The sequence below is a fragment of the Dama dama genome, chromosome 33 (genome assembly GCF_033118175.1).
Source record: "Dama dama isolate Ldn47 chromosome 33, ASM3311817v1, whole genome shotgun sequence".
Classification (NCBI taxonomy): domain Eukaryota; kingdom Metazoa; phylum Chordata; class Mammalia; order Artiodactyla; family Cervidae; genus Dama; species Dama dama.
Genome location: NC_083713.1, coordinates 26,797,867 through 26,823,719, shown reverse-complemented (window position 1 = coordinate 26,823,719; position 25,853 = coordinate 26,797,867). Strand labels below are relative to the sequence as shown.

The window sequence follows — 25,853 nt, the reverse complement described above, 5'->3', positions numbered from 1 at the left end:
AAGTGTCTTTTAATTTCATGGCTGCACTCACCATCTGCAGTGATTTTGGAGCCCCCAAAAATAAAGTCTGACACTGTTTCCACTGTCTCCCCATCTATTTGCCATGAAGTGATGGGACCAGATGCCATGATCTTAGTTTTCTGAATGTTGAGCTTTAAGCCAACTTTTTCACTCTCCTCTTTCACTTTCATCAAGAGGCTTTCTAGTTCTTCTTCACTTTCTGCCATAAGGGTGTTGTCATCTGCATATCTGAGATTATTGACATTTCTCCCGGCAATCTTGATTCCAGCTTGTGCTTCTTCCAGCCCAGCGTTTCTCATGATGTACTCTGCATATAAGTTAAATAAGCAGGGTGACAATATACAGCCTTGACGTACTCCTTTTCCTATTTGGAACCAGTCTGTTGTTCCATGTCCAGTTTTAACTGTTGCCTCCTGACCTGCAAATAGGTTTCTCAAGAGGCAGGTCAGGTGGTCAGGTATTCCCATCTCTTTCAGAATTTTCCACAGTTTATTGTGATCCACACAGTCAAAGGCTCTGGCATAGTCAATAAAGCAGAAATAGATATTTTTCTGGAACTCTCTTTCTTCTTTGGTGATCCAGCAGATGTTGGCAATTTGATCTCTGGTTCCTCTGCCTTTTCTAAAACCAGCTTGAACATCTACCCCTTCTTAAAATACCTTTGTTCAGTGAACCTTTGTAATGGTATTTTACTATTAAAAATATATCTTTGCATATTGAGTAAAGCTTTAGGTTCATGGAGAGTCTAAAAAATAACCTTTAGACTCTAAAGTAATCGAACTTGGCATCATTTTGGACATGGATATTCCAAAGCACATTGTAACAAATAATATGTGGATAATGAGCTAAATAACGATGCTAAAAAGGCCTGGTGCTTCCCCATCAAGGAACGTTCAGTGGTGTGGAGAGCACACCCAGAATGGCCAGGCCCTAGGAGGTCTCAAATATTCTAATCTTCAAAAGGAAGCTCAGTCTCTCTTAGACACCTGGTGACCTTTAGGTTGGACCTCCCTGCAGTGGGACAACAGACAGAGTTCTCAGTAGAGAGCCTACCAGCTGTCACATAGCTCTCTTCATGACAAAAGAAGAATTTGAAGTTCACAGAAAGTCAGATACAAGGACTTTAACAGCATCTTGCCCTGAAAGATTTAAGGGGCTGGCCAGGCTCTCTGCCCAATAACTAGTCATCATACATGCTTATTTGTATTTGTTTGGGTCATTCTATGTCAAATTCTCTAGTAAAAGGAAGCATACTTTTTCTCTATCAGTAAGTAGAGTGGATAGAATGTCACTGCTTGTTATTCAGAAAGCTCGCCAATGCCATCAGTCAAAATAAAGCAAATAAGATGAAAGACATTCATGAGTAGGGTTGAAGTTCTAGAAAGATAAAAGGAAGCCTAAGAGCCTTAAAGTGGTGTTAATTGAATTACTTCCTTTATAAGAGACAAGTTGTGTTCGGATGATTTCTTTTATCCTTTACCTTCTTTACATGCAGAGCAATATTATAGACCCTTTATGTTTCTCTAATAGCAATAATATGCCTGTGGACTGAAACAAAAGCACTTAGGCTATTGTCTCAGTGTCCAAACAGATTCTTTGTGTAAAGAATATATTCTTTTTTCTAGCTCCTGCTCTTGATTTTTTTAATCACCATGTTTAACTTCTAATCCAATATCAGACATCAGTAAGTGGTGTTTTGAGCTGCCTTACCAATGTATTTTATTTTTGGACCCAGGCTTACCTTTCATAAAAAGAACTTTCTTTTCATAAGTTGCACTTTTCATAGAAATAAATAGGCTGACAGCTAACCTGCTGGATTATTTTGCTTACTACTTACTGTAATTGATAGGAACATCATTCACCTTTAGGTCACACCAGATACTGGAACCTGTAAAATAATTGATAACAGTATTAGAAAAATGACCATTGAACTAATAAAGCAAGGAAACCATTTTGGCGTGGTTGCAGTTGTTTGAGGCCTTTGGTTTTATAGATTCTTCTCTTTGATCAGTTTAAGTTTTCTTTTTTTCTGTCTCCTGTAAGTGCCATACCTGACTGACCATGTTTAACACAGAAGGTAAAAATAATCACAATGAAAAGAAAGCTTTCTAGTTGAATGTTAGGGTTGCCCTTTGAAGAAATGAGCTTGTCTATAATATTTTCTGCTTAGATAGACTTTGTTGCTTATTGTGCTCCATTCTTTGGAGAGGCAACTGCTAAGGAGTTTTGTAGTTTTAGAAAGTTATACATTTCTTCCTCAGTATGGAAGGAGCCAGAAAATAGACTCAGGGGGATATTAAGAAAAAATGCCATTTCTGATTTACAAACATCTTGTTTCTAAAAGGATCGTTTGAGATCTTCGTATTTTAGGCAGTGTGATTAGCAAGCTTCTTGTGAAGTATGCAAGGATACTTTCCCAACACAAAGCGCTATCAGCTCAGAGCCCAAGAATTTCCCAAGGCCTGGAAGAAATGATGCCAGCAGTTAATAACAAGCAAGCCTGGGGGTCTTGCAAAACTATTTGGTAGGTCTTTTTTTAACAAGATTACTTAAGCTTCCCAAACTTAAAAAAAGATCATGGGTTATTTATATGAAGAATAATTTTGGAAATTATTATAAAGATGTAAGCTTTTAAATGGCAAATGGTAAGGACATAGTTTACGTGCTTTGTGAAAATTCTCATTAAGGAGAGGGCAGTAGAAGAATAAATAGCAAGTAACTATTGGGGTCAATAGGTTAGCAAGTTTAGGAATTTTTAGGGACTATAATAACATCTCTATTGTTGCTCTTCTTCAAGGTTAGAGGAAGCAAATCAGAGTGTTTTCCACCAATTAAATCTTATTTTAGCATTATAGATTGGCTGTGATTCTTGGCCAGATGAAGAAAAAGGAAATTGTGTATTTTTATACAAACTTAAAACATATTTTAAAAAAATTTTAAAACTCCATAGAGAATTCCCTGGTGGTCCAGTGGTTAAGACTTCATGTTCCAATGCAGGGGTATAGGTTAGGTCCCTGTTCAGGGAACTGAGATCCCGCATGCCTTACAGCCAAAAATCAAAACATAAAATGAACAATATTGTAACAAATTCAATAAAGACTTTAAAAATTGTCCACATTTTTAAAAAAAATCTTTAAAAAATAAAGAAGATCCCATGTTGTTGCTGTTATTCAGTCACTAAGTCATGTCTGACTCTCTGTGAACCCATGGACTGCAGCACGCCAGGCTTCCCTGTCCTTCACCATCTCCCGGAGCTTGCTCAAACTCATGTCCATTGAGTCAGTGATGCCACCCAACCATCTCATCCTCTGTCATCCCCTTCCCCTCCTGCCTTCAGTCTTTCCCAGCTTCAGGATCTTTTCCAATGAGTCAGTTCTTCGCATCAGGGGACCAAAGTATTGGAGCTTCAGCTTCAGCACCAGTCCTTCCAATGAATATTCAGGGTTGAATTTTTTTTAGGATTGACTCGTTTGATCTCCTTGTTGTCCAAGACCTTTCATCTCCAGCTTTCAAACTGAATTCAAACCAATGGTATATGGTGGAATACAGTTTTAAAATCCTACTTTAAAACATACTAGTAGGCATGCAGAGCTTATTGGGACACCTTGGCCAGAGTTCACAGCTTTGCCCTAGGAGCCATGTCCCTCTCTTCTAGGGTGAGAATGGTTTAACCAGCACCATCATACGCTGAAACAACACACATGTGACTAGCTAAGGGTGCGATGCTCTACACAGGAGAGCTAACCAACTAAATGCTGAAAGCAGGAAATCCCAAGCTGCTCGTTTTCATTCTGAAGGACAAGTTGCTTATCACCAAAGTGAAGATTAGATTTAGCAGTGTTGCTGGCCCCAAACTATGCACTGTGCAGTGTCTACACACTCATTCCTTAGCTAGCCTATTAGGAAGCAGAGCTCAGTGAGCAAAGAATGGCTTTGCACCACCTCCTGGGAAAAACATCCTCTTAATGTCCAAGGTGGCAAGGGCAACTTCAGTTCTTGGTCTCTGAAGAAATGTTTGTCTTTGTGTTTGTGAGTTATGTATTTTATGGGGCAGGAGGCCATTGCTCAATTTCTTTCTGCTGCTTATACCATCTCTTCCTCTCCTCATATAAAAGCTGGTCCATGTTTTTCTCTCTCTCTCTCTCTGTCTAGCTTCTGCAGTGGTATCCAGATTGAATTTTTTTTTCTCTTTTTTAATTTTATTGGAATAGAGTTGGTTTACCATGTTGTTAGTTTCAGGTGTACATCAAAGTGATTCAGTTATACATGTATTTGTTTTCTCAGATTCTTTTCTCTTAGACATTATCACGGAATACAGAGTTCCCTATATACAGGAAACTACAGAGTGTCTATAGAGTAGGTCCTTGTTGGTTATCTATGTTATATGCAGTAGTTATGTGTGTGTTCATCCCTAGCTCCTGGTTTATCCCTCCCCCACCATGTTTCCCTATTGGTAAACGTGAGTTTGTTTTTGATATCTATAAGTCTGTTTCTATTTCTGATTGAATTTTTAAGATGATGTATAGTTGTCCTTCCTCTGCATAGTAAATAGTTAATGCAGGGAACTCTCTGATGATCTGATCTTCTGCTATCAGTTAAGCCATGTGTTTGTAATGTTCTCGCCAGTGTTCACAGGACTGGCTTGCTGTGAGTTTGCTTGATAAAAGGGTATCTTTTAGGGTGTATTGAGGTGACGGTTCCTTAATATATTTTAGACTTACTTTTATAATATTGTGAATGATATTTGGTGACTGATCCAGTGCCCTCATGTTAGTGTGTCTACATTTTCATGGAGCAGAACTCTTGAAGGCTGCAGTCACGCTACTGGTCTCCTAGGACTGCCACTGAGTTACACCCTGTAACGCTGCTTTGAATATGTTCTCGGTCTTTTCTGTAATCAGAATTTGACTTGAGCAGATATCACAGAGAACCTGAGAAGTGTTTAATGGTTGAAAGTAATAATCATTAAAGAATAAATAAATATCATAAAAGAAGTGATATTTGCCAACCTCTCCAGCCCCTGCCTGCTCTCCCTTTAATAAATGGCACAGCCTTGAGGGGAGGCCGCTTGGTATTGGCTGTGCTGTTGAGAATTAGTTCCCCTCTCTGCCGGGTAAGGAACGTGATATCATGTTGATGGTAAGACACTACACTGCTGACTCCAGAGTTGTGGGTGAGTACATTGCTGTCTTCAGAAGTATTTTATCCTGTGCTGTAGGCAATTATATTCATCACCAGTGAAGTGAAGTGAAATCGCTCAGTTGTGTTCAACTCTTTTTGACCCCATGGACTGCAGCCTACCAGGATCCTCCATCCATGGGATTTTCCAGGCAAGAGTACTGGAGCGGGGTGCCATTTCCTTCTCTAGGGGATCTTCCCTACCCAGGGATCAAACCCAGGTCTCCCGCATTGTAGGCAGATGCTTTACCCTAGTAACTGGGTGCTAATAGTGTATTATCTCAATTGACTGTGAGACTAAGATATATATATAGTATCATTTGTTTGGTGTACTTGAATTTTTATTGTCCTTGTTTTGACAAACTGAAATCAAATTACTTGCAAAATATGTCTTAGGTTTAGGAGAGAAATTATAGTGTTATCAGATTGGATAAAGTAATCTAATGATTACAGATCATTTAGAATTTGGATTCTTTTCTAATAATAATTTGGTATCTAACATGTTCCCCTGAGTTGATAATATTAAAATACTCTATAGCTCTCTTTCAGTTAGTTCAGTTCAGTCACTCAGCCATGTCTGACTCTTTGCAACCCCATGGACTGCAGCACGCCAGACTTCCCCGTCCATCACCAACTCCTGGAGCTTACTCAAACTGATGTCCATTGAGTCGGTGATGCCATCCAACCATCTCATTTTCTGTTGTCCCCTTCTCCTCCTGCCCTCAATCTTTCCCAACATCAGGGTCTTTTCCAATAAGTCAACTCTTCACATCAGGTGGCCAAATTATTGGAGTTTCAGCTTCAACATCAGTCCTTCCAATGAACACCCAGGACTGATCTCCTGATCTCCTTTGGCATGGACTGATTGGATCTCCTTGCTGTCCAAGGGACTCTCAAGAGTCTTCGCCAACACCACAGTTCAAAAGCATCAATTCTTCGGTGCTCAGCTTTCTTTATAGTCCAACTCTCACATCCATACATGACCAGTGGAAAAACCATAGCCTTGACCAGACAGACCTTTGTTGGCTAAGTAGTGTCTCTGCTTTTTAATATGCTGTCTAGGTTGGTCATAACTTTTCTTCCAAGGAGCAAGCGTCTTTTAATTTCATGGCTGCAGTCACCATCTGCAGTGATTTTGGAGCCTAAGAAAATAAAGTATTTTACTGTTTCCGTTTTTTCTCCTTCTATTTGCCATGGAGTGATGGGACCAGATGCCATGATCTTAGTTTTTTGAATGTTGAGTTTTAAGCCAACTTTTTCACTCTCCTCTTTCACTTTCATCAAGAAACTCTTTAGTTCTTCTTCGCTTTCTGCCATAAGGGTGGTGTTATCTGCATATCTGAGGTTATTGATATTTCTCCCAGCAATCTTGATTCCAACTTGTGCTTCATCCAGCCTGGCATTTCTCATGATATACTCTGCATATAAGTTAAATAAACAGGACGACAGTATACAGGCTTGACATACTCCTATCCCAATTTGGAACCAGTCTGTTGTTTCATGTCTGGTTCTAACTGTTGCTTCTTGACCTGCATACAGGTTTCTCATGAGGCAGGTAAGGTGGTGTGGTATTCCTATCTCTTGAAGAATTTTCCACCATTTGTTGTGATCCACATAGTCAAAGGCTTTGGCGTAATCCATAAAGCAGAAGTAGATGTTTTTCTGGAACTCTGTTGCTTTTTTGATGACCCAACGGATGTTGGCAATTTGATCTCTGGTTCCTCTGCCTTTTCTAAATCCAGTTTGACCATCTGGAAGTTCATAGTTCACATACTGTTGAAGCCTGACTTGGAGAATTTTGAGCATTACCTTGCTAGCGTGTGAGATGAGTGCAATTGTGTGGTAGTTTCAGCATTCTTTGGCATTGCCTTTCTTTGGGATTGGAATGAAAACTGAACTTTTCCAGTCCTGTGGCCACTGCTGAGTTTTCCAGGTTTGCTGGCATATTGAGTGCAACACTTTCACAGCATCATCTTATAGGATTTGAAATAGCTTCATAATGGAATTCCATCACCTCCACTAGCTTTGTTCATGGAGATGCTTCCTAAGGCCCACTTGACTTTGCATTCCAGGATGTCTGACTCTGGGTGAGTGATCACACCATCTTGGTTATCTAGGTCATGAAGATCTTTTTTGTATAGTTCTTCTGTGTATTCTTGCCACCTCTTCTTAATATCTTCTGCTTCTGTTAGGTTCATACCATTTCTATCCTTTATTGAGCCATCTTTGCATGAAATGTTCCCTTGGTGTCTCTAATTTTTTTCAAGAGATCTAGTCTTTCCCATTCTGTTGGTTTCCTCTATTTCTTTGATCTCCCAACAATCCTTTTGCTCTGGGTGTCTGGGAATCACCATTTTATCTATGAGGAAACTGAGGGTCATGTTCTGAGGGTCATAGTTCTCCTTACCTTTAGATAAAATTACATTATAGATAGATGTACATATACACACACGTGTACATTTACAGACACGTACAGAGGTATTATAAACTTATGTTTAACAATTTGCATTCTTTAGAATTCCTTGAAAAGAAAATTGTAACGCCACTTTTAGTAATATGATCTGGCTTTGTTCAGAATTCTTATTTCCAGTTTCTATAAATATGTAGTTTCTCTTCAACTTTGTTTTATTGTCTATTTTCCTTCAGTCAAAAAATGATTCAGAATTTCCCACAGAATGCCATGTAATTGTTTGAAAACCTTTCATTGAATGCATATGGATTGATCCATCCCAAGCCCCACGAGGGGCTATGAAAATAAAGCGTGACACCTCAGTGAGCTGCAGATGGATGGAGGCGGCACGTGAAGCACAATGCAGTGCTGTGGGCGCGCGTGGTTGGGCAGGTGTGGCGTGACAGCGTGGCCTCAGAGGCTTGAGTCAAGTCCAGCTCTGCTGCTTACTAATCAAGTGAAGGTGGCTGAGTTAGTTCACAAGCTTTTACTCCTCTGTTTCCCCATTTACGAGTAGGAGTTATAGTAATATAGGAGTAGTAGCATAGAGGTGGAAGGCAAGGGGGCTTCCTGGAAGACTAGTGCAATGACACAAGCGAAGCACTCCGCCAGTAAGTTCTCTCAGGAGACACGAGGGGTCAGTGGGGTTCCCAGAAGGGGAGGGCTCTGGGCAGGCCTCCTGGAGGAGGAGGAAAAGCCTTCATGCCCTCCTGATGGAAAGTAGATGTTACCCAGGTGGAAGGGAAAGGAAAAAGTTGCATGAACAAGGGAAGAGAGTACCAGAACTTTTCAGAATCTTTTAAAATAAAAAACTTTTCATTATTTCAGACTCTTCATTTGCTAGGAGACCTTGCAAAGTTCTTAGTATCTGGCTCCTAAGCTTCAGGCATTTTGGGGTTCCAACAAAGCACTGTATTTTTTCCCGTAAAGGTTGATCTCTTTTAAATGTAGTTGGGGAATCAGCTTGAATTCCCCCCTATTTGTCCCTCCCAATATCATGCCTTCCTTTTAAAAATGACAGATCTAGAGCTGATGCCTTTGAAGCCTATTGTTCACTCTGATCTCCAGCTCCATTTTTGCTATAATTGCCCAGTCAGTGCTCTCTGATTTCTGTGGTTCTCCTTTGTTTCTTTTTCCCCCCTCTTCTCTTGAATGAATCACTCTACAAAGCTTTCTATTGAATTTTGACCTCTTTTTCCTTTTCCGGTTGTCAAGGTCACTTTAAATTTCATTCCAGTTCTCCTAAGTGCCAGCCACCCCCACCCAATTGGGTATCATTGTCAAGTTTAATAAGAATGCTTTTGACTCCATATTCAAGGCATAAATCAACATGTTAAATCTAGCAGCATTCAGCAGAGGACCTAACCTTGTGGAATTTAATTTGGTTTCTGCTAATTTATTTGCATACATTATAAAATTACCCCATCCGGACATGAAAAAGAAACTTAGGAAAGCATATCATGAAAATAACTAGTAAAACACGTGCGAAGCCATTAAATTTGCTTGCATCTTGCTTTCTACTTACTTGTAGTTTGACAGAAAAGGAAGGGGAGAATTTTATTTGTGTCTCAGAAGACGCTAGTATGACTGGATTCAATACTTGTTCATTGTTATAATCTGTGCCCTCAGAGGTATACTGACTTCTGTCCCTGACGCTTAATAACCAGCAACACTGAACAAGTCTTAGGTCCATGACCCTCAGTTTCCTCATCGAGAAAATGGTGATTCCCTGACACCCACAGCAAAAGGATTGTTGGGAGATCAAATAAGATAACTCAGGGGGGAGGATTCCCAAATTTGACCACTGCCTGCAAATATAAAACTTTACATTAAGCTTTCCTGGAGCTTCATTCTAAACGAGATGATACCCTTGTTTGTAACCTCAGCCCCGGGACATTATCCTAGCATGGGGATCACTGAGGTTGTCCAGTGGGTTCTAGTTTGGGAGGAGACTGGGTCTGGGAAGCATTATAAAGGTGCTCTTGCATCCTGGTAGGACTTGGTCCAGTGCTTAATTCTGGGAAGACAGCAGGATGCCAAATGAAAAGTCGTGCATCTTAATGTCCGTGTAACTTGGCTCAGCCAAGAGAAGGAACAATTCCCAAGTCACACCAAGGACTGATTTAGTGCTGTAATTTGATAGCCCAATCCCAAACAAAGTGAGGAAACCACACCCAAAGTTGACTGCAAAGATGAATAGGGTAGAGAGTGAGCACTATAAGAGAGTAGAGAGTAAGACCGGTAAACTGAAGAAGGCGCCTGGATTGTTTTGGGACCCAGAGAGAATTATGGATGTCATCATGGCAGTCTACCCAGTACCTTCTAGTTTTAGGGTATGTGAACTTTTTTAATATTATGTTTAGCCAATTCTTCTATTTAAATTGTCAAAACATAACAATGTACAACCACCTAGAAAAGGAATTTGTAACATGTTGCAAAAATGGCACTGTCATTCAACAAGATATTCTTTTTACTGAAACAGATAATGATCCCTTCCCCCATATGCACCTGTCCCGGGCTCCCCCAGTTTTATATTTTGTGTATTTTCTGTCTTTTTCTCTCTGCTTTCTGGTACATGAAGAAAAACACTTGGGCTCCCTCTGGTGGCCATTCCAATGTTTCTACATGTTTAACTTTGCAGCTGGAGTTTTAGTTAACATGGCACAAAATGTTTGGATGAAAGTGAAAATATTAATAGTAAAGGTTATTTTCTTTTGTAAGATGACTTGGAACTTGGGAACCTCAATTAGCCAAAATATCCAACTCATTCATTCATCCATTCATTCACTCATGTCTTCCAGTCTAATATGTTGTTGATAGTTTAGTTTTCTAAATGAAAGGGTATCTGGCCTGCAAGTCCATAGAAAGATATTGAGTTCCAATTCTGTAAGTCAAACAGTTTCCCAAGAAGTGATTATTATTGACTAGCATGTTTTTATAGAATGATTTCTGTGTTTTAACTCAGAGTTGAGTATTGTGAGAAAGATTTTGTTGCTTACTTTAAAAATAGATGAATAAACTCTCCTTTAGCTGTTGTCACTGTCTTACTATTTCTTTTTCTCCTTTCAATCATATATCCATTCTATTTACCACATAGAATTTTATCCTATTGTAATGAATCTTTGTCCAGGCCTGTTTACTTTTTAATTATGCCAATATATTAGTCAATAAACAGATTTAGCTACACTTGTTTAACAAAGACCCAAACATAACAGTGTCTAAAATAAAAGGTAATTTTCCTTCTTGTTAAGTGTCAAAATGTGAGCTGTCCAGGATTCATGTTGCACGTCCATATTGTAATGTACTTTTGTGGTTGAAAGTCTCTATTGATCATCCTCTATTCTTTGATGTATCAAAAATAAGTATATACGTTTAAATCTTAGTGTTTCAAAAGTTCTAATGACCATAAGTCTCCTTTAAAATTGTTCTTTTCAACTTAGTAATAATAGTAGTATACAATTGCTAAAATAAATATTTTACATATTTTTAGAAATCATTATTAAGTATTAAATTATAACTGGAAATGCATCATTAAATGACGGGCACTCCTTAAAAATGAATTTGTTATCTATATGCAGCAAGGGGTTAACATCAATTCTACTCCACTTCCTGGTTTTTAGATATGTAAACAGTGGAAAAGCTTGTTCACGTAAATAAGCAGATGGGAATGGAAATAGTTTTAAATAGCAATGTCACTAAATTCTTTGACTCCTAGGCAGCTAGTGTGGTACCTCATGGAGAAAGAGAGATATTGTGGTTACACTGGAGGCTGTGGCAAGTGTAGCATTCTGGGTAGATTTTGAAAATGAAGTCAGACTTTCTGCTGAGTTAAATGTGAGGTGAGAGAGGAGGGGAAAAGTCAGGGATGACTTCAGGGTTCTTGGCCCCACCTTGCAGAAGGATGCAGCTCAAACAACTAAGAAAGGGAAGACTGAAGATGAAGTGAATTTGGAGACCTAGTTTGAAGGTTGTTACATTAGACAGTATGCAGGAATGAGGTGTGATCAGGCTTTTGTACTATACCCCTATCCAGTCAACAGTTAATGATAATAAATATTAGAGAGTGATAATCAGGTTTGATTTGGGGTATTTATACTGAGCAGCATATGCCTGGGACATGAATAAAGTTAGTGTCTGAAGAACGAAAAATAAGACAAAAATAAGCAAGAATTGTATTAGGTTTGGCGCTCCCCACCCCTGTTATATTTCGTAGATTTTTAAGAGAATTTGTGTTTGTGAACAGATTTTGTGTATAACTGAAAGTATCACCTTTCAAACAGAAGGTTAATAACAGATTGATTTATGGAATATTTTCAAGGAGAAATAGTAAATGAATCAAGCTAACAAAGTGTGACTTACTTGACATCCTCAGGGACCTACTTTAATGAATAGGTAGAGGGATATTATTTGTAACTTAGCCCACAAATTATTTCTATATGATTTAAATGGCTGTGACCTGCTTGAAACAATTTGTTAATTAGTTTAATCATTCTCTTTATAGTTTCTTATATTACTAAATGGGTTAACAGCCCCCTTTTTCTTAACTAAATTAATTTTTCCAGGCTAGCCACAAATTTCCAATTAAGTTTGAAGGAGTGAATTCTATAATAGGGGCAAAATGATCATATTTAATTCTTTTAAAATCAACTAACACTTATTAAGTGCCTACTATGTGCCATGCAGATACATACTTTGATTCTGGAGATAAAAATCCAATCAAACCATTCTTGACTTCAAAGAGCAAACAACCTAACAGTTTAAACTGCCTAGGACAGAGATGAGTATTTAAGGAATAATTATATCAGAATGTAGTACAGAGAGAGATTGGAGTTAAGTGCCAAAATAATGCACAGGTTGTAAGACCCGTGTCACTTGAACCCAAAGGATTTCTGAGAAAGTTTCATTATTTACCACTGTGAATGTTTTCCTTCCTAATAGAATACAGTTACTAGGTTACTGTGTAACGTGAGACTATGGAGGATACAGGTGATAGAAACCCATTTTAAGCCACTTTAAAAGTAAAATCCACAGGAAAAGCAGGTGTGGCGCTGACCTCAGGATAACAGAAGCCAGAGACTGCTTCCACTTCTTGAGGCTGGAAACATGGCCACCAACAATTCCTGGGTTTTCCCCAGCAGTTGCTGTTAGAAAACCTTGGGGAAGGCCACGGACTGATCAAGTGTGGGTCATGTGATCCCTCTTCCCCAATATTGAGTCAGCGTGGGTGAGGTACCCCTGTGGACTCAGCTCTGACCGTGGGGATGTCTGTGCCTGGAAAAACGGGGGACAGGAAATAGTAGCTGTTCACTATTCCGCCCAAGTGAGCACATTCAGCTGACTGCTAGGAAAAAATCAGCCCCCTTCCTTTGGTGCACTCAGATAACATCATAATGCAATCAATATCTCATTTGAGGGTTAGTCTTCATCCCTTGTTTATGAAGAAATAGGACAGAAGCAGTTATGAGAATAATGTTGACATTACATTTTGCAATAGCTTTGATTGCAAGAAGCATTGTGCTTTAGAAATTCCATGCATTCCATTCAGTCAGAATCGTAATTTCTTTTTCACTGTCTTCTTAACATGTATGATGTGGAAATTAACAGGATTTGATCTTGTTAAGTCTTTTGAGATACTTGGGTGTGGGTTCTGAGCCAGTAGATGATAGCGGCAATCTTATTTGTCCTAAGATATTACAGGAATTATTCTTTTTTATCTATTTCATTCTAAGTCTTTAGAGTCTGTGAGCCAAATTTACATTCAGATGAGTCATTGAAGCTTATATTGTGTGCCTAAAAGGAAATGTTTATGCCAAGAGTCTAAGATGAAGTCTAGCAAGACAGTGAATTTTTAAAATCATGGTTATCTTTCCCTGATCATGAATGTAATAGTGCTTATTTTGAATATTTGGAAACATAAAACTGTTTTTTAAAATCCCCTATAAATGCTACCACCCAGAGCTCGGAGTGTTTCTATATTTAATACATAGTAACAAAATTTTGTTTACACAGTATATATAATTTCATGTCTTATTTTTTTCAATGAAAATTTTTAAAGGATTTTAATATTGTCTCAACAATATTAGAGAATGAATTTCCTCTGCAATATTGTTTTTTTAAACAGCTATCTATATCTTGTAAAAGTTAGTATTCACGTCATTCCCATTTTTTGGAATTATTTTTGGTTACATAGCTGTTCTTCATTTCTGATGTTCTGAGTTTCTGACTGGTGTCATTTCCTTTCTGACTGAAGAATTTCCTCTAGAAATTCTTGTAAAACAGGTCTGCTGGCTACAAATTTGCTAACATTTTTCTTCATTTGAGAATGTCTTTCCATTACCTTCATTCCTAAAGGATATTTTAAACGATAGAGAATTATGACTTGACAGCTTCTATCTTTTACCATTTTTTATGAACCAATATTGATTCATTATCATTAATGAAAGTCCATTGTTTATTCAAACTCCCTTTGTTTTTACGTAGTACCCCTTTCTGTTTCTATATCCATCGCTTCTAGGATATCACTTCATCTTTAGTGGTCCTGCTTCTTTAGGCTCCTTGGCTGTTCCAGTTTCTCAGGAGAGTCGTTGAAGTCCTGGCAGGTTTAAAACATACTGGTCAATTATTTAGAAGGATATTCCTCAGTTGTGATTTGTCTGATTATTTTTTTCAAAATCAAGCTCAGATCATAGGTTTTCAGGGAAAAGACCAGAGACAGATAATTTTTATCACACCATATCAAGAATACACACTATTAAGGCAATTTATCATTGTTAATGTTGACTTTGATTATCTGGTTACGGTAGTATTTTCCACATTTCTCCACTATAAAGTCATCCCTTTTCCATACTGGACTCTCTGGGAGAAAGTCACTATGCACAGACCACACTTGAAAAGGGACTTAGGCTCTACCTCTGTGATAGCAGGTATCAACATACATCATTTGGAATTCTTCCATGTGAAGTATTCTCTCTTCTACCACATTTATTTATTTATTCAATTATTTTTCATATCAGCATGAACTCATGGGTATTTATATTTTGGGTTATAACCCAGTATCACTATATTTGTTTTATTGGTCAAATTGTTCCAGTATTGACCACTAATAGCTCTGTAAGTTGGCTCCTGTGTTTCTTTGACATATTCCATCATTGTATTCTGTTTTATGTTTTTGGACACTTTCTGACACAACTAGATGCTTTTATATTCCCTGTCCCCATCTTAGCAAGAGCTGTTTTGCCAAGGATCCTTTTATTGAAGACTAGTATTAGAAATCAAGATTTGGGTGGTAGATGTCCTTGTTACTACTGGGATTATTGGGATGTTACTGCTTCTAAGGCGGGCTTCCCAAGTGACACAGTGATAAAGAATCCACCTGCCAGTGCATGAGACTCAAGAGACTGAGGTTTGATCCTTGGATCAGGAAGATCCCCTGGAGGAGGAAATGGCAACCCACTCCAGTATTCTTGCCTGGAAGATTCCATGGACAGAGGAACCTGGCAGGCTACAGTCCATGAAGTCACAAAGAGTTGGACACAGCTGAGCTCCTGAGCACACACACATTGCTTCTAAGCCTTTTCAGCTGAAAGAGCAAGGAAATATATGTAAGTGTACCAGCCCATGCATAATCCATATCTATAAATATATATATATATACACACACACACACACACCTATCTGTGTATACTTAGCTAAGTATGAATTCATACTGATTTATCTAATTGTTAATCCATTACTAAATGGATCATTCTAGCCTTTTCTCCTTGCTTGTCTGAAAGATCCCACTCTAATAGTGATAAATTTGACTTGTACCATCTGAAAGTGAAAGTCACTCAGTTATGTCCAACTATATGTAACTCCATGGACTGTAGTCCATGGAATTGTCCAGGCCATAATACTGGAATGAGTAGAAATTCCCTTCTCTAGGGGATCTTCCCAACCCAGGTTTCCCACGTTGCAGGTGGATTCTTTACCAGCTGAGCCACAAAGGAAGCCCAAGAATACTGGAGTGGGTAGCCTATCCCTTTTCCAATGGGTCTTCCTGACCCAGGAATCAAACAGGTGTCTCCTGCATTGCAGGCGGATTCTTTACTAACTGAGCTGTCAGGAAAGCCCTGTACCATTTGCCATCTATTTAATTTTCTAATTCCAGCACACATGTGTAGTGGTTTTGATTACCTGTACCCATATGAGAAGCAAACTTTATCACCTGGAATAGAGTGCTTTTGTATAGTGTTTTTGCTTTTAGTCTTACAAACTCTATTCATTTCTTAAATTATCTAAGTAGCACCTTCCCTACCTCCCTCACTCTACTCCATTTATTTTATACTTTTGTAATAAAGTCAAATTCTTGGATGCGTGAGACAAGTGCTCGGGGCTGGTGCACTGGGATGACCCAGAGGGATGGGATGGAGAGGGAGGTGGGAGGGGAGTTCAGGATGGGGAACACATGTAAATCCATGGCTGATTCATGTCAATGTATGGCAAAAACCACCACAATATTGCAAAGTAATTAGCCTCCAACTAATAAAAACAAATGGAAAAAAAGAAAAAGAAAAAAAAATAAAGTCAGATTCTTTTGTCAAGGTCTGCATTCCATCCTGGAATCCCTAACCTCCTAAATCATAGTTTTGTTGTTTAGTTGCTAAATTGTTTCTGACTCTTTTGCAACCCCATGGACTGTAGCCCTTCAGGCTTTTCTGTCCATGGGATTTCCCAGGCAAGAATACTGGTGTGGATGGCCATTTCCTTTTTTTAGCCTTTGCTATTTCAACAGTTCAATTTAAGTACACTATGCCAGCTGCTGTGGTCAGCATGGGAGCACCAGGGGGAATAAAACAGACACAGCCCATCCTGTTAGACCTCATGGTCTGGTAAAAATGTCAAATAGTAAACAAATAATTAAACTGTGCCACGTGTTGTTACTAAAGTAAGTGCTGGCTGCCCTAAAGCAGCACTGTCCCATAGACATATGAGTCACGTATGTAATCCTCAAATTCTCTGCATTTTAAAAAGGAAAAAGTAAGATTATTTTTAATAATGTATTTTATATAGCCCAGTATATGTAAAATATTCTCATTTCAACATGTCAGCATTGTCGTTGTTTAGTCACTAAGTCGTGTCAAACTCTTGTGACCCCATGGACTGTAGCCTGCTAGTCTCCTCTGTCCATGGAATTCTCCAGGAAAGAGTATTGGAGCGGCTTGCCATTTCCTTCTCTAGGGAATTGTTCCAACCCGGGGATTGAAACTGCATCTCCTGCAATGGCAGGCAGATTCTTTATCAATGAGCTACCAGGGAAACCATTACTAATATAGTTTACTTTTTGTCCTTGTACTTCGTTTTCAAACTCCAGTATGTATTTCCTACATCTCATCTCAGATTAGCCACATTTCAAGTGTTCCATGATCACATCTGGCTAGTGGCTACCATATTGGACATCATACCTCTAGCAGCAGATGATGGAGGGCCTGGTACATTTTGCTGGGACTTGAAGGATGAAGAAGTCAGGAAAAGGGAGAGGAGTACATGTTATAAGAAGGAATAGATGCAGCAAGACAAAAGATTTTGACATTTTTGAGGGGAGAACATTCTGAGCAATTGGAGCAAGAAGGAGAATGGAAAATGAGGCTGGAGAGGTAGGCAGGGGTGAAATTATGAAGAGCCTTTAAAATAATGTTAAGAAGTTTGGCTTCATTCCAGGAAGAATGGGAAACTGTTGAAGGGTTTTACCTAGGAAAGCAGCATGATCAGATTGACTTTGTAAAAAAAAAAAAAAAAAAAAAATCCAGTCTTACTTCAGAGGGAAGGACAAGGACATTACCCATAGAAGGCAGGATAGGATGATGGTTAACTAGAGGATTCCTGTACCAAAGCTGCCACCTGCCAGCCGTATGACCCAAGATAAGAGGCTTAACCTTCTGTAAGCCTCAATTTCCTCACCTGTGAAATGGAAATAATCAGTTCAGTTCAGTTCAGTCGTGTCTGACTGCGACCCCATGTACTGCAGCACGCCAGGCCTCCCTGTCCATCACCAACTCCCGGAGTTTACTCAAACTCAAGTCGGTGATGCCATCCAACCATCTCATCCTCTGTTGTCCCCTTCTCCTCCCGCCTTCAATCTTTCCCAGCATCAGGGTCTTTTCCAATGAGTCAGCTCTTCACATCAGGTGGCCAAAGTATTGGAGTTTCAGCTTCAACATCAGTCCTTCCAATGAATATTCAGGACTGATTTCCTTGAGGATGGACTGGTTGGATCTCCTTGCTGTCCAAGGGACTCTCAAGAGTCTTCTCCAACACCACAGTTCAAAAGCATCAATTCTTTGATGCTCAGCTTTCTTTATGGTCCAACTGTCACATCCATACATGACTGCTGGAAAAACCATAGCTTTGACTAGATGACCTTTGTTGGCAACGTAATGTCTCTGCTTTTTAAATAATATGCTGTCTAGGTTGGTCATAACTTTCCTTCCAAGGAGCAAACATCTTTTAATTTCATGGCTGCAGTCACCATCTGCAGTGATTTTGGTGCCTAAAAAAATAAAGTCTGCCACTGTTTCCATGGTTTCCCCATCTATTTGCCATGAAGTGATGGGACTGGATGCCATGATCCTAGTTTTTTGAATGTTGAGTTTTAAGCCAACTTTTTCACTCTCCTCTTTCACTTTCATCAAGAGGCTCTTTAGTTCTTCTTCGCTTTCTGCCATAAGGGTGGTGTCATCTGCATATCTGAGGTTATTGATATTTCTCCCAGCAATCTTGATTCCAGCTTGTGCTTCCTCCAGCCCAGCGTTTCTCATGATGTACTCTGCATAGAAGTTAAATAAGCAGAGTGACAATATAATCATGGAAATAATGCAAGTGCCTCATCAAAGCAATAACATCCTATCCTCACCAAATACAATAAATACTTATTGTACTTGGTAAGATAATCCATGTGAGTGAGTGAGTGTTTGCTCAGTCATGTCCGACTCTTCGCAACCCCATGGACTGTAACCCACCAGGCTCCTCTGTCCATGGGATTCTCCAGGCAAAAATACTGGAGTTGGTTGCCATTTCCACCACTTAGCATATGTGTTAGTTGCTCAGTCATGTCCAACTCTTTGCGACCCCATGGACAGTAGCCCACCCAGCTCCTCTGTCCATGGAACTTTTCAGGCAAGAATACTGAAGGGGGTTGTCATTTCCTTCCCCAAGGGATCTTTCCAACCCAGGGATTGAACCTTGGTCTCCTGCATTGCAGGCAGATTCTTTACCCTCTGAGCCACCAGGGAAGTCATATTGCACTTAATAAATATTTGTTCTTATCTTCTCCTGAGCCCAGAATAGTCCATTATAGGGTGAATCTGCAAAGCTTCCTTCCTCCTCTTTTCTGGAATCCTATTCTGAATCACCTTTAACCTATGGGATGAGGAAAGAAGAGAACGACTTCTCCCATCCAGCAACCCAAGACAGGAAAACCACCTTCAACACCTTGTCCTTCACTCTAGTATGTGTGTGCCTGTATATCCTGAGAACAGTTTTTATATGAATTCTGTAGTCTCAAGGTTTCCTGTGCTCTCTATCTTCATAAAGATTCCCATGTGCTCCTTCTTTAAAAACATGCTGTTTCTGAGGCTTAAACTCCTAATGATAAAATAGTTCTCAAAGTGGCTACTTAAATCAGAAAAGGCAATGATGTTACCAGTTGGTAACAGACCATTTATTTATGGTGTTTTCAGGCATAGTGAATCATTCAGAGCATTTTACTTGCAAAGTTTTGAAATAAGATAATTTAATACGAAGAATAAATCACATGGAGTAGTATTTTCCCTCACTTTTGGCCGAAACATATGAACATCTGAAGCTGTCCCCTTCCTCTTCTTCTCTGTTGCTGGTACTACACCCACATCTGGGGCTTCACAGGTGGTGCTGGTGAGAAAGAATCCGCTTGCCAATGCAGGAGACATAAGTGATGTGGGTTTGATCCCTGGGTTGGGAAGTTCTCCTGGAGGAGGAAATGGCAACCCATTCCAGTATTCTTGCCTGAAGAATCCCATGGACAGAGGAGCCTGGTGGGCTACTGTGCATGGGGTCACAAAGAGTCTGAAACCCTCATCTGCATCCTGCAGGGAACCCCATTGTGTAAAAAGAATAAAACACTTGGTTCTTAAAATCTCTTTCGGATTTTAAAGTGTAAGACACTAACACATTAAAGTTTGCTCTATTTGGAAAGGCAATTTACTTTAAAATGCAGCGTATCATTTCTTTAGTTTTTAAGCTGCACGAGACACAGGTTTGTAGCGTTTCCAATGCCAGATAGAGGCAGAGACAAGAAAAGAGGGAAGTAGTGGAGTTTGTCTTGGGGGGTGGTGCCCAAAGCAGGCTGTGTCACCACTATATCAGGTTGTGACTACCTGCCCACACTTAGGCTGTTGCATGACTGCAAATCCAACCCTTCTAGAATCTGGAACCTCATGTAATTGAAGCAGATGGGAACAAGATACTTGGTGCTTTCTCTGAAAACAGCCAGTTAATCACTAAATCTTATAATGATTAACCCCAGTCCAGCTGAAAGCTTTAATCAAGGGACTGTTGGAGCTTTGTGATATGCAGCCAAACATTTATGCTTTCTTGAAGAGATATTGTGAAAATCTGTCCTGAGGGTGAGCAGTAATCCTCATCTTATTCCTCCTCCCCAAAAAATTATGTCCACAGTCTACGTTTCTAGTCAATAAAAGAACACAATAACATTTGATTCCTTCTTGTATTTGCAGATGTTTCAAGTATTTCTAAAGCCTTTCAAATTACTTTGAATAAAAAACCATAACCCTGAGGTAGAAATGCCAGGTTTCTAAAGTATGCTTGAGTCTCCATCGGCTTATTATACCGCCAGTACTAGTAAGGTTTTAAAAATTTGAGGGTTTTTTTCCTTCTTATGCACACTCTAGAAAATTAGAAAAATACAGAGAGGGGAAGAAAGAAAAATGTAAGTGCAATCAAATTTTTAAAAGTTTAATATATCATGCTACTTATTTCTTTGACCTTTTAAGATACACAGTTTGCATATCTAGTTAAAAACATCATCTGCATTAGAGCAACTTGATTTAAAAAAAAAAAAGGCTGTGTTTGGGGAACCTGGTTTATGAGCCAGATGTGAAGTGAGCTGGGTATCTTATATAGTATTGTCAGGCGAGTATATGCTCCTAGGTTCTTTGTCTCCTCACAACAAAGATTTGGAGTGACGGACATTAAAGCCCCCTCGGTGGGTCACAGCTCTCGGGTCTTGGACAGACCGTGTTATAGCTCTTAGAGAAACCAGTGTTACACCTCAGTGTTACAGGTCTATTTTATTTAGAAGATAGCAGGAAAATCCATCTTCAAGACATGAGGGCACGTTGATCCAAAGACGCGAAGAGAAGATCACCCATTTGTTGGGGGGAGGGGAGCGTGTACACACGCATGGGAGAGAGAGAGAGAGAGAGCCCTTTGGCTCCTCTTTTTATGTTTTTTCTTCCCCTGGGCCTGCCCTATGCAAATTGGGCTTAGGCAGGAGCGCTGTTCTACCTGAAGTCCTCACTCCGGTCCTCAGACCTTCTTTTGACCTTCTTCTGTTCTATTTTCGCGGGCTTTTACCTTCCTTGTCTTTTAGCCACCGCCATTTTTGGACTCCTTTTCCCTATTCCAACTACCTAACAGTATGTTACTTTTCTGCCTTGTTTTCATATTTTGTATGATATGCCTTTTAGGCCTTTGATTATTTTTGTTTTGATGAACTTTGTAAAGGCTTAACAGACTTGTTGAAAACATTAATAGGTGTTTGCTGTTATAGGAGTTTTGCATAACAAAGACTAACTATATTGCCCTCTCAGGTTGCTAGTCCCTAAAGGGTATGCTCTTGCCCTATACTGGTACTAAGATTGTGTATTTTGTAGCTTTAGCATACTAGGTTTGAGGTTAAAAAAAAAAAAAAGAAAAACTTTAAAAATTTCCCATCAATATAGATAAATACACCTAACACAGAAGTCTGTATAAAAGTCAATTGAGTGCACAATTTCCATTTCAAGGAGTGGGACAAAGAACTCTTTTTCTCGTGGTAATTATCTTACCTTTCCCAACTGGGAGTTGCTATGTTATTAAAATAATGGCTTAAGGCATTTTGCAAAGCATGTATTTTGAACCTGGGAAAACGTATTTGTGTTTTCCTGTTGGAAATTCTTTGTCTTAACTGATTAATTTGTTCTACATTAATATTTATTAGTCTTAAGACAGAAGCCAGCGGCTACATTCAAGAGGTTAAAGGTAGATCATTTTTCTAAGGGTTTATCCAGAAGAAATGTCCTATCCAAAGTTACCTTCAATGCAAGCTTCATAATTTATCAGTTTGTGGCAGGAACCAGAATCTGTGACCTAGGTATTCTACTTCTAGGAGTTGATTCTGAGAAAATAAATATGAGTGAGGGGAACTTTTTACCTAAATTCATAGCATATTTATATTAGAATCATACTAAAAACAATATAAAGATGAAATGACAGGAGAGCCATTAAATTATGCTATGTACATTTAATGGAATGTTTCCATAATAGTTACAAAGAGTTTGAAGTAAGACGTGAAGTTGTTTATGGTTTAATATTATGTTATAAGATACAGAATTTTATCTAGAGTATGATCACACTTGAGTTAAAAATAAAAGCAGTAAGCCAGAAAGATAAAGAACATTACAGCATACTAACACATATATATGGAATTTAGAAAGGTGATAACGATAACCCTATATGCAAAACAGAAAAAGAGACACAGAAATACAGAACAGACTTTTGAACTTTGTGGGAGAATGTGAGGGTGGGGTATTTCAAAAGAACAGCATGTATACTATCTATGGTGAAACAGATCACCAGCCCAGGTGGGATGCATGAGACAAGTGCTCCGGCCTGGTGCACTGGGAAGACCCAGAGGAATCGGGTGGAGAGGGAGGTGGGAGGGGGGATCGGTATTGGGAATACATGTAAATCCATGGCTGATTCATATCAATGTATGACAAAACCCACTGGGAAAAAAAAAATAAATAATAATAAAAAAATAAAGAAAAAAAAATAAATAAAAGCAAACCCACACTTAAACAAAAGGGGTTAATATGAATATTCTAAAATGCTACTCATAGTTATCTTTGAGTAGTGGTTTGTATGATTAACATTTTTATACAGTCCAGTGAACTTGTGTTATTTTGTAATTTAAAAAAAGATGAAAAAAGTAAAAACCATTAACTCAGTGTATGAGTTTACTGCAGTTGATAATCTGACATTTCTATGTCTTTACCTAAATCTGTAGTATCTTCACATGTAGCTTCTTGCTGCACTTTCTTCCAACTTCTCCAACTCCAGTTTTCTGCTGCAGCCTGGTTAGAGCACTCAAACATTCAAGAATACCTTGAATTCTGCTCTGTGATTTTTGACTTCAGCCTACAGTGCCATTCTGCTCCCTCTCCACCCATCAAGTCCTCCTAGAAACTTTGTTCAAATCCTGCTGCCTTTGGAGAGGCTTCCCTGAGCCACCCAGGGCAACTGTGGCCCTCTGTCTCTATGAAATACCTGTGCAAATGGGGTTCAGCTAAATCTGACTTTCATCCATTTGTGCCCCTTGAGGGTTGCACCAGGCATCCCTCTGACTTTGTGAATCCCACCTGCTGATTTCTTAGTGCTGACACTGGCCGGGAACACATGGGTAAGGATGAACTGGAAAACTATATGCATTTCCTGACTGTTAACTTAAGGAAAATCCATTGTACAAATGGGACCTAGTTGAACTTAAAATCTTTTGCACAGCAAAGGTTTCCTTGACAAAATGAAAAGACAACCTACTGAATGGGAGAAAATATGATATGACCAATAATGGTTTAATATCCAGTATGTATAGATAACTCATAGAACTCAATATCAAAAATTAAAAAATGAGTAGAAGACCTGAACAGATGTTTTTTGCAAAGAAGACATGCAGATGGTCAAGTTCAGTTCAGTTCAGTTAGTTCAGTTCAGTCGCTCAGTCGTGTCTGACTCTTTGTGACCCCATGGACTGCAGCACACCGGCTTCCCTGTCCATCACCAACTCCCAGAGCTTACTCAAATTCACGTCCATCAAGTCAGTGATGCCATCCAACCATCTCATCCTCTGTCGTCCCCTTCTCCTCCCACCTTCAATCTTTCCCAGCATCAGGGTCTTTTCCAATGAGTCTGTTCTTCGCATCAGGTGACCAAAGTATTGGAGTTTCAGCTTCAACATCAGTCCTTCCAATGAACACCCAGGACTGATCTCCTTTAGGATGGACTGGTTGGATCTCTTTGCAGTCCAAAGGACTCTCAAGAGTCTTCTCCAATACCACAGTTCAAAAGCATCAATTCTTCGACACTCAGCTTTCTTTATGGTCCAACTGTCACATCCATACATGACTGCTGGAAAAACCATAGCTTTGACTAGATGACCTTTGTTGGCAACGTAATGTCTCTGCTTTTTAAATAATATGCTGTCTAGGTTGGTCATAACTTTCCTTCCAAGGAGCAAACATCTTTTAATTTCATGGCTGCAGTCACTCTCTGCAGTGATTTTGGTGCCTAAAAAAATAAAGTCAGCCACGGTTTCCATTGTTTCCCCATCAATTTGCCGTGAAGTGATGGGACCAGATGCCATGATCTTAGTTTTCTGAATGTTGAGTTTTAAGCCAACTTTTTCACTCTCCTCTTTCACTTTCATCAAGAGGCTCTTTAGTTCTTCACTTTCTGCCATAAGGGTGGTGTCATCTGCATCTGTGAGGTTATTGATATTTCTCCCAGCAATCTTGATTCCAGCTTGTGCTTCATCCAGCCTGGCATTTCTCATGATGTACTCTGCATATAAGTTAAATGAGCAGGGTGACAACATACAGCCTTGACGTACTCCTTTTCCTATTTGGAACCAGTCTGTTGTTCCATGTCCAGTTCTAACTCTTGCTTCTTGACCCGCGTACAGGTTTCTCAGATACAGATGGCCAGGAGGCACATGAAAAGATACTCAACATCACTAACCATCTGAAAAATGCAAATCAAAACCGTTATGAAGTATAACCTCACACCTGTCAAAATGGCTATCATCAAAAAGAACACAAATAACATGTTGGTAAGGGTGTAGAGAAAAGGGAACCCTTGTGTACACTGCTGGTAGGAATGTAAATTAGTGCAACAACTGTGGAAAACTCTATGGAGGTATCTAAAAAAACTAAAAATAGAACTATCATATGACCCAGCAATTCCATTCTGTGTATATATCAAAAAAAAAACAAAATACTAATTCCAAAAGATACATGTACGCTTATGGTCATAGTATCATTATTTACAATTGCCAAGATATCGAAGGCAACCTAAGTGTCCATCAACAGATGAATGGATAAAAGAAGGTGTGGTATATGTATACAATGGAATACTACTCAACCATAAAAAGAATGCAGTTTTGCCATTTGCAACAATGGGATGGACTTGGAAGGCATTATGCTAAGTGACATAGGTCAGAGAGAAAGACAAACTCTGTATGATATCAGTTATATGTGGAATTTAAAGAATACAGCTAACTAGTGACTATAAGAACAACAAAAACAGACTCACTGATATAGAGACCACACTGGTGGTTACCAATGGAGAAAGGGAAAGTGGGAGGGACAATGTAGGGGAGGGGATTTGGAGGTACAAACTACTATGTATAAAATAAGCTACAAGGATGTATTTTGTATGACACCAGGAATATACCCAATATTTTTAAGTATAAATGGAATATGACCTTTAAAAATTGTGAATCACTGTATTGTACATTTGTAACTTATATAATATTGTATATCATGTACACTTCAATTAAAAAAACCAGAAAAAAAAATCATAGTTTCTACAACATGTAACATTAAATGTGAGTCACTTTGAATTTAATACATTACCTCAAAAAATTTGTGAGAATTTTTCTGAGACTTTTGACAGAGTCAACTAATACTTTCAGAAACCTATAGTTGGTTATCAATAACCACTTGTCATTCTCTCAAGAGTCTGCTTGTTGGACATCTTAAGTGTCATAACTGAGCAGAATGAGATCATTTTGTGTTTATTATTGAATATATGAATAAATAAAACACTAACATTTTATTACTACTTAGAGTGATCTCCCAGAAAAAGGTATGCTTTGCCTGATATAGCTAGTATTTAAATAAAATAGCTGTGA

General features: G+C 38.9%; 1 protein-coding gene across 6 annotated transcripts in view; it reads left to right on the top strand.

The window, feature by feature from the left end:
* RAPGEF4 (Rap guanine nucleotide exchange factor 4) overlaps positions 1-25,853 on the top strand; it is a 318,295-nt gene that overhangs the window by 176,351 nt on the left and 116,091 nt on the right. The window contains exon 1 of one of the 6 annotated variants that reach the window (XM_061135072.1): positions 9,906-9,981. The exons of the other annotated variants lie outside the window; for them this stretch is intronic. Within the exon in view, the coding sequence (XP_060991055.1) occupies positions 9,937-9,981 (45 nt within the window). The 5' untranslated portion in view covers positions 9,906-9,936. Of the gene's footprint in view, positions 1-9,905; positions 9,982-25,853 lie in introns of those variants that run through there. 6 annotated transcript variants of the gene reach the window in all.